Source organism: Astyanax mexicanus, chromosome 1 (genome assembly GCF_023375975.1).
Source record: "Astyanax mexicanus isolate ESR-SI-001 chromosome 1, AstMex3_surface, whole genome shotgun sequence".
NCBI classification, from domain to species: domain Eukaryota; kingdom Metazoa; phylum Chordata; class Actinopteri; order Characiformes; family Acestrorhamphidae; genus Astyanax; species Astyanax mexicanus.
The window spans coordinates 24,237,197-24,257,052 of NC_064408.1; the positions used below are offsets into that span (position 1 = coordinate 24,237,197).

The window sequence follows — 19,856 nt, forward strand, 5'->3', positions numbered from 1 at the left end:
TTAAACTCTACGATCTTGTACAGGAACTGCTTCTGTGAACCAGAGCCCTGATGGATGCATTCCTCGTTAATTGTGCTGCCTGGTCACTCGTCAAATCTGACCTTTTCTTATTTTGTTTCAGGTAATTCAGCGTCGTGAGGACGGCTCTGTGAACTTCTTCAGGGAGTGGGACTCTTACCGAGAAGGATTTGGCAAGATAACTGGAGAACACTGGCTGGGTAAGTTTCTGGGTTTTTTTTTTTCTTGTTTTTTTGCCTTGTTGGTTTTTGCTATTTTGGACTCGTGCCATCAGAATGTGATGATTTGGGAGGGGAGCTGAAGAGAGAGACGTAAGAGAACTTGTAGAAGTTTCATTCTGCCTGTGTTTGTAGTAGGAATCCATTCCCTACTCTCTGAAAGTCAGAAATGGAGTCAGAAGGAAAGATATTATAGAGTTATGAAGGAGATGATGGGGCAATGGAGGGTTGCAAAGACTGGTCATAGACATGTGAACAAGGTAGAGATCGTATTTACAGGACATTAGATAAAAAGAAAAGAAGGCTTCAGGCATGTTCCTCCTCCCAAATGTTTTGTTATTTTTTACAATATAACTTTGGAAATCAGAGAAAACGAGTAGCCTACAAAATGCTTGTGTGAAGTGCTTTTTATAATTTTATTTAAAAAAAAAAATTAATCAGCTGAAAGTGCATTTTTGGGAACTGCTCTAAGATGGCCTACTTTGAAGGATTTAGTCAAATAAAAACCTGATGTTGTATTTGGTTTGAAACAGTAAAATAAGTTTATTCAAAGAATCTTCTAAACAAAACAAGGTTTTTGGAAAATGGATCAAAGTTAAAGTTAAAGTAAAAACAACATCCAAACAGTGAGGCTTTAGACTTCTGACTAGCGCAAGATAACCACACTCTTTTTCCTTTAAACTCCCTTCTGACCTGGCAAAGGTCTCACACCGCCCCCCCCCACAAAACACCCACAAACTAATGGCCAGATTTGCTTGCTGGTGGCAACCCACTGTGTCCACTGATGACACTGTTTCTCCATCGTCTGATTTTTCCTGTTTCAGAGCTCTGACTGTGACTGTTGAGGCGCACTGCTGTTTACAGACGTGCTGTGTGAAGTATTGGTTTTGGTGTAGGTGGTACAGTCTTGATCATGCAACTCCCAGACACCTCTGTGTCTGCGATTCACCTCTTTCCGTTTTTTTTTCTCACTGATGATTATGCCCAACGGGATACCCAGTGGAGTCACCAGCCAGTGTGGGTGTCTCAGCAGCGTGCATGTCTTTAAAAGCTGTCCCCAGCTGATCTTTTATACTGCTGTTTCTATTCCCCCATCTGCTCCAGCAGCACAGCTTTAATTGAGCAGCTGGATCTTTTATTTTTTTTTCGGCTACCTAACATCTAATGCCCAAGCCACAAAAAGTTGTATCAGAGTCACTGTGGGTGTAGGATCAGTGCGATACATGAATTACAGTAAGAGGAGGAGAAAGGATTACACCAAGGTTATACCTGAGAAGAGGATCGGAGAAGGTGTAAATGCCTTCAGTTCCCTCAGTAAAAGATTAGCAGCTTTAAAGGTGTCCTTCTGTTAAAATCCACTTTTTTCTTGTCCTTTGTGAATACAGTATACAGATGCTGCACATGAAACTGAAACACTTGCTCGAACTCCATTCTCTGCAGTAGCTAGTAAAAGAAAAGCCTGAGAAAAACAAGTGGATCGGGAAAAGCACCCGTGTCTACATCAACCCGTGAATTCAACCCAAAAACAAATAGTTGGAATTTGTCTGTGGAACACCACCAGCATATTACAATTGAGATAGATACAGTAGTTCTGGTTGCGCTAGTTATAATAATAATAATAATAATAATATAATAATTATAGTTATAATACACTTTACTTTCTGGGCCCGGACTACCCACCTCTCTGGATTTACATAGGTTTACATAGGATCTCCGGTGGATTTCACGTTTTACAGAAACTCTAAGACTAGGTCAGTAGCTGAACTGCTCTTAGCAGGGCATTACACATATTGTAAAGTAACACATGACATTGCAAAAACTGTTATTAGTGTAAAAATTTCTTTATTTTAAAGCGTTTCTAACTGTTGGCCATCTTGCTGCGTCACAGTGCTGTTAGCCAATCAGAGGCAATATGTTTGCATGTGTGAATATTTATGAGCAAGAGCCAGAATCCTATCGTTTCTCTCCCCCTATGGCGTCACATTAATAATGTCAAAAGTCGGGGGCGCAAAAAAAAACAGGTGGAAAAAAATTAACCAGCGTGTTTTAACATTTTGCGCGTGTAAATTAACTTCTTGCGAGCACAAATGTGAAGCTCACAAGCAAAAAAAGGGGGAATTGTTTGCACGCTGGACAGAATATTGCTCATGAGCTTCATTTTTCTCCTCTTTTTCGAGTTTATTTTCCGCTCAAATTTACAGTTCTCCTCGCGCCATGCACATTACCATTACCTGCGATTTTTGTTTTTGCTCGCGCAAAGCTTTTGTGCTGGATGCGTGTTAAAACATGGTGGTGGTCCCGCCAAGTGGTCCAGTGGTCTAAAGCGCTGCCAATATGAGCGGGAGGTCGCAGGTTCGAACCCCCGCTCATGCAGCTTCGCCATCAAGCTGCCGGCGCTCAGAAGGAGCAAAATTGGCCCTGCTCCCTCCGGGTGGGTACAGTATATGGCGCTCTCTCCCCACATTACTCCTAGGGTGATGTCCGCAGCACAGGGCGTCTGTGAGCTGATGTATTGGAACCGAGTCACTGCGCTTGCCTCCGAGCGCACTGGCTACTGACTTCACATGTATCAGAGGAAGCATGTGCTAGTCTTCACCCTCCTGGTGTGTCCTAGGGGAGTCCTAATGAGTGGGTTGGGTAATTGGCCGTATAAATTGGGGAAAAAATGGAAAAAAATTGAAATAAAATTATTTAAAAAAACACGCTGGTTAATTTTTTTCACCTGTTTTTTGGCGCCCCCGCCTTTTGACATTGACGTGACTCCATAACCCCCCCACTCCTCCACTAGACTAAAGCAGCATTATACCGGATCTCCGGAGCACTTAGAGCTAAAAGATATACTTACTGTATAGCACTAAAGACAATGTTATAAGAACATGTAGCAACATTTTTTAAATGTTCCAGAAAGGTTATTCTATTCTGTAACATTACAGAAATAACGTTCCAGGAAAGTTCTTAAACCAAGCATGAAAGTATGCATGTAATGTATACTTGTAAAGTTTAAAGGTTAAAGTTCAATCTTCTGCTGCTAATACCAGATTTGATAGCCTCTGCCTGACGAGCTGCTGGCCTGGTACATGCAGTTTTGTTTAGGACATCCTTCTCCTACTGAAGGACACTGCGGAGAGCTTTAAATGGGGTGATTATGAGTTTTGTGTGTGTGTATGAGTGTGTGTGTGTATGAGTGTGTGTGTGTAGGGGGGGATGAGCAGAGATGACAGCCTTTTCAGTGCATTTCAGGATAAATGGAGTTCAGGGTGCCAGAAAATAAGGGAGTCTGATCGGAAGAGAGAGAGAAAGAGAGACAGAGAGAAAGAGAGAGAGAGAGAGAGAGAATACAGGGAGGAAAGAGAACAACACGTTCACCAATAGCACTCAAAGGGCAGCAGCGATCAGAGTTTATGATGAGCACTGGAATAAACTCAGATCAAAACAAATTTCACTCCCTGTCCACTTTATTACAAACACCTACCCTGTTATTTCCACCACATCAGCCATTTAGACCTAGTCTCTTTAACAGGCTACTGTTACCAAGCATGCAAAATAATAAGTACTTTAATGAACATGATATGACAATGTTTTTGTACTTGGAGTTTTGCCATGCTTTCTGCATTGTGAACTATTTCTAAAAAGTAGTTGAGACTCTTCAAGCGCAAAGGACTTGGGCACACTGCAAAACCATTATTCTTAGCAAGTGAAATGAACTAGTTTTAAGGCAATAAATCTTATTTTGGTAACACTTTCTATGAATGTCATCTCTATAAGACTCTATAAACATACTCATAACACATTATACATATATATATATATATATATATATATATATATATATATATATATATATATATATATATATATATATATATATATATATTATGCATTCTTAAGGCATTATAAACATGTCTATACATATTTATAAAAACGTATAATTCATCATAGCCATGTTTATTATGCATCATGAACTGTGATTATGATGCATTAACAACTGTGTTTATAACATGTTATACATCAATACCAAGAAACTCAGTCCCAGCTTACAGACTGTATCATGACTAAAAAAGCTTCCAACTTTTAAACACACCCTAAATAATTCTATATATATATATATATATATTAAACACTCATAAATTATTCTTGTCTTAAATATAATATTAATTATAGTCAATTATAATGTATTATAACAGTTCTTTGTGCACTCTAAGTAAAGTGCCAGACTTGTGGCATTGTGGAATTAGATTATTAATGATAGATATAAATTATTTTAACATATATATTATAAACACAGCTTATAATGTATTATGATCACAAGTTATAATGCATAATAAACATGGCTATAATGGGCTATGCATTTTTATAAATATTTATAGCCATGTTGATAATGCCTTATGAATGCATTATAATATGTCATGAATGTGGTTATACAGTCTAATAGAGATGACATTCATAGAAAGTGTTACCCTTTTTTGGTCTTACTAAGCATCATAAGTGTAAGCTTGTTTTACATATTTTAGGAATATGATCTTATTCAGTCTCGCTTAGAATTTTCACGTTTCTTTAGGTAATTTAGACTCAAAATAAGCACAAAAGATTACTAGTCAAGTTATGTTGAATCTTGTGTACAAATTTAAGCCACAAAATAAAGGATTTTTGCTTTGATTTAAGCTTTGCTCGCCCCATTGGCAGATTTTTTTGCTTAGTTTAAACATTTATGTCTCAATTTACATATATTTACATATATTTTTGCAATGCAAGGGCTGGTCTTTTTTCATTTTTTAAAGCAGAAGTAAGGCCGTGTCCAAATACTATACCAAAATATTCTTTCCAGTCTATGCTAACTGATTGGTCTGATCTAGTAGCCCTATGGATCTAAATACTGATCAGTATTGACCAGCTCTTTTACCGTAGCTCTTCTCACTCTATACAAATACCCTCATATCCACCCACAGCTCAGTCTCCATCCTCAAATATGCAGATGATACAACAATAATGGGACTCATCACCAACAACAAAGAACATCATTATCGTGAACAGGTCGCCCAAGCAGTCACTCTGTGCCAAAACAACAAGTTACAGCTCAATAACATCAAAAACTTAGAAGAACTTAGATAGTTGATTATTAACACTCAACCACCTACAAAGGCACTGTTTTTTAGAACTGCTGCTGCATTGCCGGATAGTCAGCGCGCTCGGGGGAAAGCGCAGCGACTCGGTTCCAATACATCAGCTCACAGATGTCTTGTGCTGATCGACATCACCCTTTGGAATGATGAGGGGAAAAAAGAGCACCATGTACCCACCCAGAGAGAGAGCAAGGCCAATTGTGCTGTCTCAGGGCTTCGGCAGCTGGTGGCAAGCTGCATGACCATGATTCGAACCAATTATAGTGGCAGTGCTTTAGACCTCTGGACCACTTAGCGCCCTCAAACTATTTATTTGACGATTGTATAAAACAAAAAATACCAATATTCATATACTAACACTAAGTTAGTTATTATTTAAGTGAATAAATGTAACTTTTTTGCCTTCTGCAAATTCATATGTGGTGTGCACGAAATCGTAGTCATTTCTACATGTTCTAATGAATTTATTTCTGTTTGAATTTTTTATCTGAGTGTCTTAATTGAACATGTTTTTACACCCCTGACAATTACACACGCTGCCCCATCTGCTTTCCATGCACTATTTGTCAGCCACTGTCTGTCCCATTCATCAACAGGCCCCTACAGACCAGGTCTTACTTGGGAGGTATTTTCAAGTATGAAATAGGGCATGATAGTTCCCTAACTGATCACAGAAAATCCATCTGGAGTTCTCAGAGCTATCAGAGGGATTACAAATCCAACAGGAAAATGTAGGCCGGTGCTTCCATTTACATTTACATTATTTTTATTATATTAGAATTAGAGCTTATCTGCTTCTGGAATATAACAAAGAGAATGTGCCTCTAAGGATGTGCGGAACTGTGTTGAGAATGCTAATGTCCAGATGCCAGGCACTGCAGAAACTACAATACATCTCAAACATATCTACACTGTATCTACACTTTGATGGGTGTAGAGTCACACAATACAAGTCAACTTTTACTGTTATCATTGGTAAGGCTCAGTTGAAACTCCCCATTGTTCATTGTAGAGCTAGATGATGACTAGGTCTGGACCAGAGTCTGAACCAAGTTTCATGTGTTCGGTTAGTTTTGGTTTCACACTGCAATTTAATGAACAGACAAAAAAAAAGTTTCTACATTCTATTACCATCAATTTCATGGTCTGTGTCTCCCTATACTAATGTATCTCCAAAAACTAGAACACCATTGAAAAGTTACTTTATTTCAGTATTTCAGTTCAATTTACAGGGGTTGGGCAATGAAACTGAAACAACTGGTTTTAGACCACAATCATTTATTGTCCTGACGGACAGTTCTGGTGGAAACAGGAGAGTTGAGGTGCACATTGAATTCTGCCGTGATTTGGTCAGCTGTGGTTTTATGTTTTTTTGGATACAATCCGGGTTAGCACCCGAACATCTCTTTCAGACAGCTTCCTCTTACAGCATCCACAGTTAATCCTGTTGGATGTGGTTCTTCATTCTTGGTGGAATGCTGACATTACTCTGGATACCGTGGCTCTTGATACATCACAAAGACTTGCTGTCTTGGTCACAGATGCGCCGGCAAGACGTGCACCAATAATTTGTCCTCTTTTGAACTCCGGTGTTTCACCCATAATGTTGTATGCATTGCAATATATTTTGAGCAAAACTGTGCTCTTACCCTGCTAATTCAACCTTCACACTCTGCTCTTACTGGTGCAATAATGTGCAATTAATGAAGATTGGCCACCAGGCTGCTCCAATTTATCCATAAAAAACCTCCCACACTAAAATGACAGGTGTTTCAGTTTCATTGTCCAACCCCCGTAAGTGTTTACTTATTTTATTGTTGTTGATTGTGGCTTACAGACAATGAAAACCCAAAAATCAGTCTCTCAGAAAATTAGAATATTATATATGGCCAGTTGGTACTTTTGACAGTGTGGACAGTGTGCCAAGTCCTGCTGGAAAATGAAATCCACATCTCCATAAAAGATGTCAGCAGAGGGAAGCAGGAAGTGCTGTAAGATTTCCTGGGAAAGCTCTGCACTGACTTTAGACTTGATAGAACACAGTGGATCAACACCAGCAGATGACATGTCTCTTCAAACCATCGCTGACCATGAGTAAATTTTACATTTCGTTTGGAAATCAATGTAGAAGAGTCTGGAGGAAGAGTGGAGAGACACACAGTGCAAGCTGCTTGAGGTCTAGAGTGAAGTTTCTACAATCAGTGATGGTTTGGAGAGACATGTCATCTGCAAAAGGAGGATCTACTAAATATTGATGTAATTTTTCAGTTGGGATGTCCAAATTTATGCACCTGCCTAATTTTGTTTAGAAAAATCGCACGCTTTCTGTAAATCATATAAACTTCATTTCATTATTCAAATATTACTGTGATCATCTGCTATATTTAACTGAAATTGCTGATCCGAACAACCAACAACTTATAAAGGAAAATCATGAAAATGATCAAGGGTGCCCAATCACGTGTACGCAGGTCGCACAGATTGAGCTGCAGATTGGCTGTCGTGTGCCGTCTGTTTTGAATATGTAATCTGTGAGGACTGTGTGTTGTCCTAAACAGGATATTACAAAAGTGTTAAGCAGACATTACGTTGATGAGCAATCTCAAAAAGCTTTCTCAAAGCTCTTTCTGCAGGCTCTCGTGTTAATGTTCCTGAGCAGATGTTCGCCATAATTTCGTAATGTATGCACACATGGAGGGGTAGCCGATAATGACAGCCAGAGAGGCTATAATCTATTCTGCATATAAAACACTGGAAGGCAGATTTTTAAAGTAATCAATTGGATAGCAGATAAATTACATGTGGATATGGACTTGTTTATAATTGTATTGTTATCTGTCAAGTACTAACAAAATCCAGCTGCAGTTTAATGTCTGTTAGTCTTCAGTGATGTTTGTCTTTAAGTGCTGAAATTATGTGAAAATTCTGTGGAACACTTAATCAATAACTATGCCGATTAATTGTTTTGTTATTTGATGATTCAATGATTGTTTATAGTACATTGTGAGATTGTGGGACATTGGTTTTGAATAAAACACGCATTATAATGTATTACCTGTATTAACAATTATACTTTGTGTACTACTACTGTTTCATTACATTGTATGTGACAGTAGTATGATTTTTAAACAAAACATAATGCATTTTAAATCTGTACATTACACAATGCCCAATATAGGAATTAGGGGGGCAAGTTAATACATAACCATAAAAAGTAAAAAAATCCTTTAACCTTGAAACCCTATTTCACCTAAATTCACATTGCCTTACTATAATCACACTGGTTAGCATTCAGTCTCATTCACAAGATAACACCTCACAATGTATGCAAGTGAAAAGTATGATTCCTAAGCTTTATAAAACATTTACATACTGCTGTACATGACCTTTGGCATGTTATAAGTCAGGAATTCTTAACTGGTGGTTCGGGACCCAAAAGTGGGTCGTGGACATGTTCTGAGTGGTTTGTGGATAATTTGTAAAAAAAAAAAAAAAAAAAAAAAAATGCTCTCAAATTCACTTTGCATGCATATGTATGTTTAAACTGTCAGTTGCTGCAGGGAGACGTGGAGGCGGACGCAATAGCAAGTTATATTTATTAATAAACAAAGAAAACAGATACGTAAGCAACAAACCAAAACTGACCAAAAAGGAAACAAAGAGTACACTTTAGACCGAAAAAAAAACAAAGAAACACGCAACCTGACTGACATTAAACACTCAAAAGAACCGACAAGGGAACTATATATACATGGAAGTAGACAGGAAACACCTGGGGAGAGGTAACAAGGGGGCGGAGCTACAGATAGTCATGAGGGGAACACAGGGCTGGGGCAGAGACGCAGAGGAACACACAGGGCCACATGCAGGAAAGCACAGACAAGGAGGAGGAAGGTAGACACAAAAAAGGTCAGAAAAGGCAAGGAACTGGGCGAGGATACGACATAAATGGGTTTCTGAAGGCTATTTAAAAAAAAAAAAAAAGATTTGTTTGAGTTGTATTCTATAAAGGTGGGTCACGCCTCAATGACCATGAGAAAACGGCTGGTATAAATAGTGGTACGTACAGTTATAGAATATAGGTCAAAAATGGAACTGAAAAATTATGCTTAAAAAAACTAAAGTAATAAAAATTATTTATAAAAATAATAATAGTTATTAAAAGGATGCTAACACAACACTACTTCAAACCTTTCAACAGTTCTTTGTTCTTTACTTGTACAGTCGGGTTGAAATGGAATCATAAATATAGAGCACAGTATCAATAATAAATATGGAGTTTTAGGGGTTAAAACACTTTACAAGTAATTTAATAGATATGGCCCTTTGAGTCAGAACATACTGTTCATACAGAACTTGTTTACTCATCACATAATACACCCCTCCAGCTGTCATGTACTGTACTCGCGCGCGTGTGTGTGTGTGTGTGTGTGTGTAAGTGTGTGTGTGTGTGTGTGTGTCTGAGTGCAGTACAGAATAGCCATTCCCGTCACGTAGCATCATAATGTTCCGTTCTCTCCCTGCAGGCTATGTGAAAAACCACAGCAACAACATAGTCACAGCATGAACCTTGTTCTCCTGCTTTCCCACTGTCTTTCACCCATAAACACACACACACACACACATGCTGACCGCTGACCACCGCAGAGATTTGAATAAAGCTCCTATTCCAATCCTCTTGACAAAAACCCATCTCATTTCCTCTCTTTACCCTTGACCCACTGTCAGTGTAAGGGGGCCTCAAAGGGCCAAAATCTCATAATAATTACGGTATTAGGATATTAGTACAAGTTGCCCTTGCCTGCATAAGAGATTTTTTGTGTAATTTCTTGTGCATCGTTAAGGTCGGGGCTGGCTGGAGAATTATAGGATTAGAGTCATATCAGAAAGACCACTGAACCAGTGGTTCATGTGTTTTTTATTGGTGCGCATTTTGGTGCGTTTAGGTTTGTGCCTGTGTGAAACCAAACCAAACCAAATAGAGGAAGAAACACTCCAAATAAACAAACTTACGATCAACTGATTCAGACCTGAGTAACAAAAAAACGGATATTTATCTCTGTTCTCATCACATACAGTACACAGGGTCAATCCACACAGCTTTATGTTAAATAATATTAATCACATATCATCACTGTCCAATGAAAAACAAGTATCTCAAAAACAGCAACAGCATACAGGAGAGAAAAAATACTTCTAAACTTACAATGGGAGTCAAGAAAAGTAAAAAAAGGCTTTATTTCAGGTTATTTTAAAGAGTTTGTATTGGTCCATTCCTTAACAAATGTTGTCACAGTGTAAGAGACAGTTTGTCTATACAAATTATGCAATTAAACTAAAAATCTACAAAAACTGAGATACATGTTTTTCTTGTTTTTTGGACAGCGACAATATACCATATGGACATAAGTGTTGGTATGCATCTCCTAAACACTGAATTCAAGTGGTTTATTTAGTTAATTTATAAAATCAATCAGTGTCAGGGCCAGGCAGGGATGAGACAAGCACAGATAAAATCAAGACGCTTTATTAGAAAAGGATAATCCAATAGTGTGGTCAGAAACAGGCAAGGTCAAAAACTAAAAAACAAAATAGTAAGATAACAACCAAACCAAGGACAGTGACACAGTTCAGGTCTGACCAAAAAAAAAAATCTCATGATTAGTTTGTAACATTTGGCTCAACAATGCACTAAAAACACGCTAGTTGTGTCCTTTGTGTAAATTTGATGTATAATTTGATGTGATGCTCAATGTCTCTGACTCAGGATTTTAAGAACTTTGATCTAGGTTGAGGCGTGTGTGTGTGTACGTGTACGTGTGTGTGTGTGCTTGTTTTGTGAAGAAAAGTGTGGTTTAGGGGACTGAAAGTGTATTTTTGTATCTAGGCCTGGTGCTTTGTCGCGACAGCTCTGCATGTTAGAAGCTGACTGGGAAACAGAGACAGAGACGTGCTCGTATTCGGTAAAATAAAACTTTTCATGGTGAATAACTAATCATCATGTGACCTTTGTATTCTTTTTAGTTTTCTTACACTTGTTTCCTTCATTCTAATAGAAATTGTCTTGTTTTTTGTGCCTCTTTTTAATTGTCATAATTTTAGACTTTTGATGTCTGTGAATCTTCTATTTTTAGTCATTTTTATATATTTTTTTCTTTTTTTTACTTTAAAACAGTTGTAGGCAGCAAAATCCGTTCACATCAAAATAGGCCAGGAATGTTGGCAATAACCAATATAAAAAAGCTACAAAGAGACCTGGAGATTTCGGTACTCTATTTAATTGTTTAATTATTCTATTTTACTGTAGTAAATAATTATAAACAGCAAAAATAGTATATTTGCCAAATGTAGGTCACTAATAATAGCAATAACTAATAATAGACAGCTACGGGTATTCTTCATAAAAAAAGTACATTAGCTAACAGCCAGCCACATTGGTGTAATGATGTTTAAATTGTAATATAAATTAATATTAATATTCTGAGAAATACTGGCACTAACCACTCTTAAATAAGGTCAGGAACCAAAAAATAAATATTTGCTTTTGTATAAAATCATAAAAATGACATAAGTTTATATAAAGTCAGTGGCCCTATCTTAGCGATCTATAGATCCCAAGCTATCAATGAAGGTCTGATGGTTGACTATAGTCTAGCTTGTATTCAGACAATGGCGCACCTGTGTTTTCCATTGCCAAGATAGCAATATGGCAGAAATGTACCTGAACACACCTCACTTACAGACCACCACACCCATTAAAGTAGATATATTCACAAGCACTGTTGCTATTCAAACAACACAGGTACACGGCGTGAATATAGATGGGGTGTGAGATAGCAATAAGCATCTTGACACGCCTTGTGCGCAGGGTGTAAGACATCACCCAAGAGAAGCCTTAAAACTGAATGTAAGTCCTTAGTTTCGTTTTTTTAAAGTTTCCCTGATTCTACCTTAAATGATAAATGATGAATAGTGCACCATTTAAGGTGGAATATATCATTACAAAAGCTGGAGTATAATAAGCTGATTTCAATGTGCTACAGGTACTGCTGTGGACAAAGTGTTTGTCTGTTCTTAGCTTATACAAATTAAGTAGAAACATCAGGAATTTGAAATTTAAATTGTGTTAACATAAGCTAACATATGCTTGCTTGTGCTAGTGTGCTAGCTGCTATTATACTAGTTTCTATGTCAACCTCTGTCTGTAAGCTCAGACTCGATGAAATCTACTCTTATTTCTTATCCTTTTACTGATTATTTGCTAAAAAAAAGTGTGGATCTGTTCCCATTTGACAAAAAAAAATATGTTTCATATTACAATATTTAAAAAAAATTATAATAATCCAGTAATCAGTTTCTTTAATTTTGTTTTATTTAATTGAGGGGATTAAAACTACTCACCATGTATTCTGTATGCCATAGTCTGGCTTTTTTTCCAAACTACACAGTTCTGAATAGGTATGTAGAGTGCTTGAAAAACTGCACAGCTCTGAACAGCATATAAATCTCATATAAAAAAAATGTGCTGATACTAAAATACCAAAGGCAGTAAGGCATCCGTCCAGAACCCTGGATCTGAATTTTAAAGAATATGATGCAGTAGCATGAAAGCACACAGCCTTTCCCTTAGCCTCATAAATAAACAATTGTATGTAAACAATATAAATAAAAAATACAGCCATTCCAGACAGTGAAATTTTACATGTGAAAAATACAGAAAACAAACAATAAATTATTTTCTTTTCCGTGTTGCTATATTTATAATATGTATTATTATTTCTTTATATGATAGATTACTACACACTGTACACACATGTATATATATATGACATATGCTGAATATTATATTCTGAAAGGCCTTCTCTCTGTGTTTTAAATAAGCAACATGTTCAGCATAAGCGTTATTGACAGTCCTGTTGTTGTCTGTCTGCCTGCCACGGACTCTAATTCATTCACAAAAGACTCAAATAACCAGAATTCACCTGTGTCTAACCTCCTGGACATGTCTGTACATGTGGCGCTTCTGCGTTCCAACTCGCTAGCCTTCTAATTACTCCCACCTGGTCTTCCTAGTATAGATAGCCACTATAGATAGCTATTTTTACAGCTCTTCTACCCTGCATTTACTTTTTTTTTACTTTTGTCTTTTTGTTTGTTGACCCTTTTTGTGTATTTGATCACTCTTTTTGTCTAGCCCTTTGTTGATTTGTTAGCATTCTTGTTTTGCCTTGTTCTTCTACTCAATGTTGGATATCCTATGTATGACCTCCTTTCCTGCCCACTTGCCTGGTATGTTGCTTGTCTCTGCTTTCCTTTTGTTACGGACCTTACCTGTCCCTGACTATTCCTTTAGGCCCTGGTGTTAAAATAAAATCTAAACTTAATTGTACTTAAAACAAATTAAGAAATGTCTATGTAGGCTGTAAATATACTTACAGATTTTTGTACTTACTTAAAATAAATTAAAAGTACATTAACATTATGCTTTCATCAAATGTTGTAGTAAGTAAAGTAAACTTAGATCATACATTTAAAAAAATACAATATAGTGTATTTAGAATAAAAGTACACAGTTTAATGTAATTCAATATACTTCTAAAATACTTATTTCCAAACAAACATTTGTACCTTTTTAGCAAAGTGTGTTAAAAATAACTGTTACAGTAGTTCACTTAAAGTACAATGTATCATGTAATATTTTAGAAAGTAAATTAAATAACTACTACTAATTTTAAACATTTAAAGTAAATTTTTAACATGCCAAAAATTGTAATACAGTATATAAAAATATTTTTTTATACCCAACAAAGTATATTATATATATAGAAGTGTGCTACTTACAAAAGACACTAACAAGAAGCACATTTGTACTGTAATGTACATAGATCACATATATTTAACATTAATTCTTAGTACATGTCTAATATACCTGGTGTATAATAGTGATACAGTTGTAATAGTCATTAAATGTATTATAATTTTACTGTACATGAAGTAGTATGTTTAAATGTTACTTAAATATATTTAAAATAGTTCCATTTTAGTACAGTTAAGTACATTTAGCACAATTTAAGTAATACTTTTGCACTACTTTTAGACCATTTAAGTATAATAAGTACAAAAAAGATGTTCTAATTTAGCACGCTTTAAATATAATGATTAATAATGTGGCTACAAGAACTCTTTAGTGCACTACAGCATAATAAAGCTTAGTATACTTTAATCTACTAGACAGTTCTAGTAGAAGCAGGAGAGTTGAGGTGCACATTGAATTCTGCCGAGATTTGAGCAGCCGTGGTTTTATGTTTTTTAGATACAATCAGGGTTAGCACCCGAACATCCCTTTTAGACAGCTTCCTCTTACAGCGTCCACAGTTAATCCTGTTGGATGTGGTTGGTGCTTCTTGGTGGCATGCTGACATTACCCTGGATACCGTGGCTCTTGATGCATCACAAAGACTTGCTGTCTTGGTCACAGATGCTCCAGCAAGACGTGCACCAACAAAATCCTCTTTTGAACTCTGGTATGTCACCCATAATGTTGTGTGCATTGCAATATTTTGAGCAAAACTGTGCTCTTACCCTGCTAATTGAACCTTCACACTCTGCTCTTATTGGTGCAATGTGCAATTAATGAAGATTGGCCACCAGGCTGCTCCCATACTAAAATGACAGGTGTTTCAGTTTCACTGTCCAACCCCTGTATATGCATAAATTAATTGGATTTTTTTTCTTATCATTCACTATTGAGCTTGTTATATAGTATTTTGAGTATTTTAGTTGTGAAATGAGTTTTTGGCTGTGCTTTATTAAACTGTCGATTTAGCGATTAATGTTACGCTTTGCTCCAAACACTCTGGAAGGTTCTGCTGGAAAGGGTCTAATTAACACCCTCAAGGTTTATTCTAATAAAACACTAATAATGAACAATCTTACCTACTATTAGATACTTTTTTTAAGCAGGGTATGTTTATTTTAAGTGAGTTTGTTTGGTTAGATTGCTGAAGTCAGTGAAGGTAATAAATAAATCTTCCATTTCTCTACTTTGGATTTTGGAGGAATGCGGAGGAGGTCAAAGATCATAATTCAGGACCAATTAGAGGTGAGCATGGAGGGAGAGAGAGGGGCACCTGGTGGAATGGATCGTGGCCAGAATTTTGTTTTTTTTTTTACTTTTCGGTTTTAATGGACCAGAGAACCCATCAGCTCATTAAACAGAGAGAAGGAGAGCAAAGGAGAGCAGCCACGCATACTAAAGAGACCCTCACACACACACACACACACACACACACACACACACAGACCCACATCAGACATCAGATATACACTATATGGACCAAAATAATGGCACACTGGCTCATTGTTTCATAGTTTCCTAGTGTTTCTTAGTTTTATACTGGAAACAGATTTGATTGCATTTAGTGAGAAGAACATTAGAGAGGACAGGATCATCCCTAATTCATTCCAACAGTACCTGATGGAGCACCTTCAACATTCCAGAGGAATCTGGAAAACTTTTTTTTCTGCTCCACAGCTCAATACTGGGAAGTATTAGCCCATACCTGACTTTAGGTATTATGCCAATACATTTATGTTTATCTGCTAAATATAGATCTATTCAATTTGCATAAAACATGTTTTAAGAAATATTAGCATTAGATTGACAAAATTAAATTAGATTTAGGGGACAGTAATAATAGTATAGTGAGGTTTAGGTCTGGCAGACCTTTTTAGAAGACAGCGTGACAAGTGAGCGAGAGAGAGAGAGACAAATCGAGCACCTGAGAGGATTCAGCACAGCGGAGTCACGCGTCGACCACGTTTCTGTGGGCGCTAGAGGTGTCACGATTCTCTAAATCCTCGATTCGATTTTATTTCCGATTTTAGGGTCATCATTTGATTCGATTTTCTTCTTTTTTCTTTTTTTTTACAGCAGAGAGGCCTATGCCAGTTTTAGATTAGTCTGTGGTCAGTCATTGGTTTGATTCATCAAATTTACAATATATTATTTCAAAAGGTGGGCTTGATATAAGTGATGCAAAGTGATACAAGTGATCTGTAATACACCACATTAGGCACTAATGGTCAAATTTAAATAATTTAATCAAGATATATATGTAATGCCTCTAGAGTTTTTTTTTGATAGCAGCAGTGTGTACTATTAGAACAGCAATGTGCAACATAACAAAATAAATAATAAAAAAAATACAGGAACAGTCGTGTACAAAATAACAGAACAATTAGAGCCTTAACAAACTGAACTCTATCCTACTATAAGAGTTAAACATGAAAAATAAGACTTTAAGACTTTTTCAGTTCCTGAGAATGACAACTTTTTTTCTTTAATAAAGATATATTATTAACATCTGAGATAAAAAACTATTAACATATTTGAGGCTAGACAAAACAACTGTTATTTTTATATTTTTAAGTTTTTCTTTAAGAAGATGAGAATGTCCACATTCTCTGGAGAAAGGGCTGCTCTGGAGAAAGGTAAGCTACAGTGTGCTGCGCCGTTTGCGTAGAGCGCGTGTGATTGCGTAGCTTAGAGGGAGGGATCGACGATCCTCTTTTTGACTTCGAGGCTCGAGACCATGACATAATTTTGATCGATTTCGATTGAATATCGAAATTGTGACACCCCTAGTGGGCGCCCTTCGTTTCTGTGCATCAGGACGCCATTGTAGTTGTTTTTACCCAGAGACTGTAAAAAAAGATGGACGCCGTGTCGCTGTTCCCATTCATTTAATGAAAATGAAGCCAAAATCTTCCGCCATGTTGGCGATCCTGATACCTGAGTCTGCGCAGTAGAGACCAGAGGAGGGAGAAAGACTGTGGAGAGTAGCCTACTCATTTAAATAACACCGCCCCTGAGGGCTGCCTCGAGGTCACAGGCTGCAGAGTGGTCCCGCCCATAACCAGCCCTTTTACAATAACCACACCTTTTTTGAATAGAGCTGAATAACGTTTTAAAAAACGAATTCTGTGGGGATATAAAAAATTAACAATATAATCAGAGGTTACACTAGCTGTTACATTTAAATAAAGGAGGTAGAATTATAGTTTATTAGAAAAAAACATGATTGAAAGTTGTCTGTTTTTCCATTGAAACCTATGGGGATGGGTGGGGTTACACAGCTTTCTAAAACCGAACAGCAGGGGGCGCCCGACCTGTGGTGGCTTCACTTTTGAGAGACGATGCTCTGTCCAGCCATATACAGTCTGTTTTTCCTCACTGCACGCACTCTCCACATTTGTGCACGTTTCCTGCAAAATATGAAACACAGGCACTGATTTGTTTTTTAGACCTTTCGGTACTCTGTAGTACCGAGACATGGCCACCGTTTAGACAGTTACAGCTTAATGCCACCTGGGATCAGAGTTTGACTTTTATTTTTGAATGATGATGCTCTGTTTGTGTTTGTGTCGAGTAGAACTTCTAAAGTATATTATATTGCCTCCTTCATCTACTCTTCACCCTCTCTGGTACCACACACATGCACGCTGATGCACAGAGAACAGTGTTTTTTTTATGGCATTTTGTTTGATAAGTCATGTTAGCCAGTGGGAAGGTCCTAAAGTGAAGCTTTTTCTTTGATGTCAGATCCCCGCTTCAGTCCTTTTCTTTCTATAATGGGCTTAATAAGTCCCCTAAAGTGCAGAAGTTGCTCCAGTGGAATTGTATCGTGAATGCCCCGCTGAGATCATCTGTGTATTATAGCTGAAATTGTCAGCTGTCACAGCTGCCGCATGTCTTATGTGGCTCATGTTGCTCTGTTTGATGATGGAGCCATCGGGGGATATTTCAGATATTTCTGTCTTTATTTATTTTCATATTCTCTCTCTCTCTCTCTCTCTCTCTGTCTAAGAACAAAATGTCTGAGTTATGTAATGTGTAAAGTGATGCACTGTAAACTAATTTAATATTTGATCTGCGTGTATTTGAATCTATATATTACAAAATAATACAAAAACAATGATTTATAAGTATTGGTGATGGAAAGATTAAATATTTCTTCTGTCTGATCATAAACAGCCATAGCAGCTTAGATTTAAGGTGTAGATTCTTTATGTTTACATTAAATTTTGCTCATCAGTTCATAAACGGCCACAGTAACCTGGCTGTAAGAGTGTCAGATCTTCATGTTTGGATTAAATGTTGCGGGTTGGATCATAAATGGCTACAGTAACCTAGTTGTTGGATGTTGGATCTTCATGTTTGGATTAAATGTTGCGGGTTGGATCATAAATGGCTACAGTAACCTGGTTGTTGGATGTTGGATCTTTATGTTTGGGTTAAATGTTGCTGATTGGATCATAAAAGGCTAGAGGAACCTGGCTGTTAGGTGTCAGATCTTCATGTTTGGGTTAAATGTTGCTGATTGCATGATAAACAGCCACAGAAACATAGATGTTAGATGTTGGATCTTCATGTTTGGATTAAATGTTGCGGGTTGGATCATAAATGGCTACAGTAACCTGGCTGTTAGGTGTCAGATCTTCATGTTTGGGTTAAATGTTGCTGACTGGATCATAAACGGCCACAGTAACCTGGCTGTTAGGTGTCAGATCTTTATCTTTGGCTTAAATGTTGCTGATTGCATGATAAACAGCCACAGAAACATAGATGTTAGATGTTGGATCTTCATGTTTGGGTTAAATGTTGCTGATTGGATCATAAATGGCCACAATAACCTGGTTGTTGGGTGTTGGATCTTCATGTTTGGATTGAATGTTGCTGTTTGGATCATAAACGACCACGGTAACCTGCCTGTTTGAAGTTAAGTCTTCTTGTTTGGGTTCATTGTTGTTGATCAGATCGTAAACAGCCACAGTAACCTGGCTGTTAGGTGTTAGATCTTTAAATTTGGGTTAAATGTTGCTGATTGGATCATAAATGGCCACAGCAACTAAACTGCTAAGTGTTTGATCTTCATGTTGGGTTTAAATGTTGCTGATTAGATGATAAACAGCCACAGTAACCTGGCTGTTAGATGTTGGATCTTTAAATGTGGGTTAAATGTTGCTCATTAGTTCATAAACAGCCACAGTATCCTGTCTGTTAGATGTTGGAACTTCATATTTGGGTTAAATGTTGCTGATTGGATCATAAACAGACACAGTAACCTGGGTGTTAGATGTCTGATCTTCATATGTGGGTTAAATGTTGCTGATCAGATTATAAACGGCCACAGTAACCTGTCTGTTAGATGTTGGATCTTCATGTCTGGGTCAAATGTTGCTGATCAGGGCCCCCAGTGTTTGTGTGAAATTAAAATATTTATACTGTGGACACAAAGGGCATGTTATATTGATTTTGACCCATAAAGATTAAAGTAATCTGTATAAAATCAATATGTTCAGAAGTAAAGGCATATTTAAAAAAAAAATGTATGTACAGAGTTTAAAATGTATTTTAAGTATTTTAAATTCTGTGCTATGTACTTTTTATGGCTGCCATAGCTGTTGTTGGTTGTGGTTGAGTGTCAAGATCAGGCCT

General features: G+C 37.1%; 1 protein-coding gene across 2 annotated transcripts in view; it reads left to right on the forward strand.

The window, feature by feature from the left end:
• The window catches only part of fibcd1b (fibrinogen C domain containing 1b), a 240,568-nt gene that overhangs the window by 168,728 nt on the left and 51,984 nt on the right, over positions 1 to 19,856 (forward strand). For both annotated transcript variants that reach the window (XM_049475223.1, XM_022667860.2), the window contains one exon: positions 122 to 218. In XM_049475223.1, the coding sequence (XP_049331180.1) occupies positions 122 to 218 (97 nt within the window). The remainder of the gene's footprint in view (positions 1 to 121; positions 219 to 19,856) is intronic.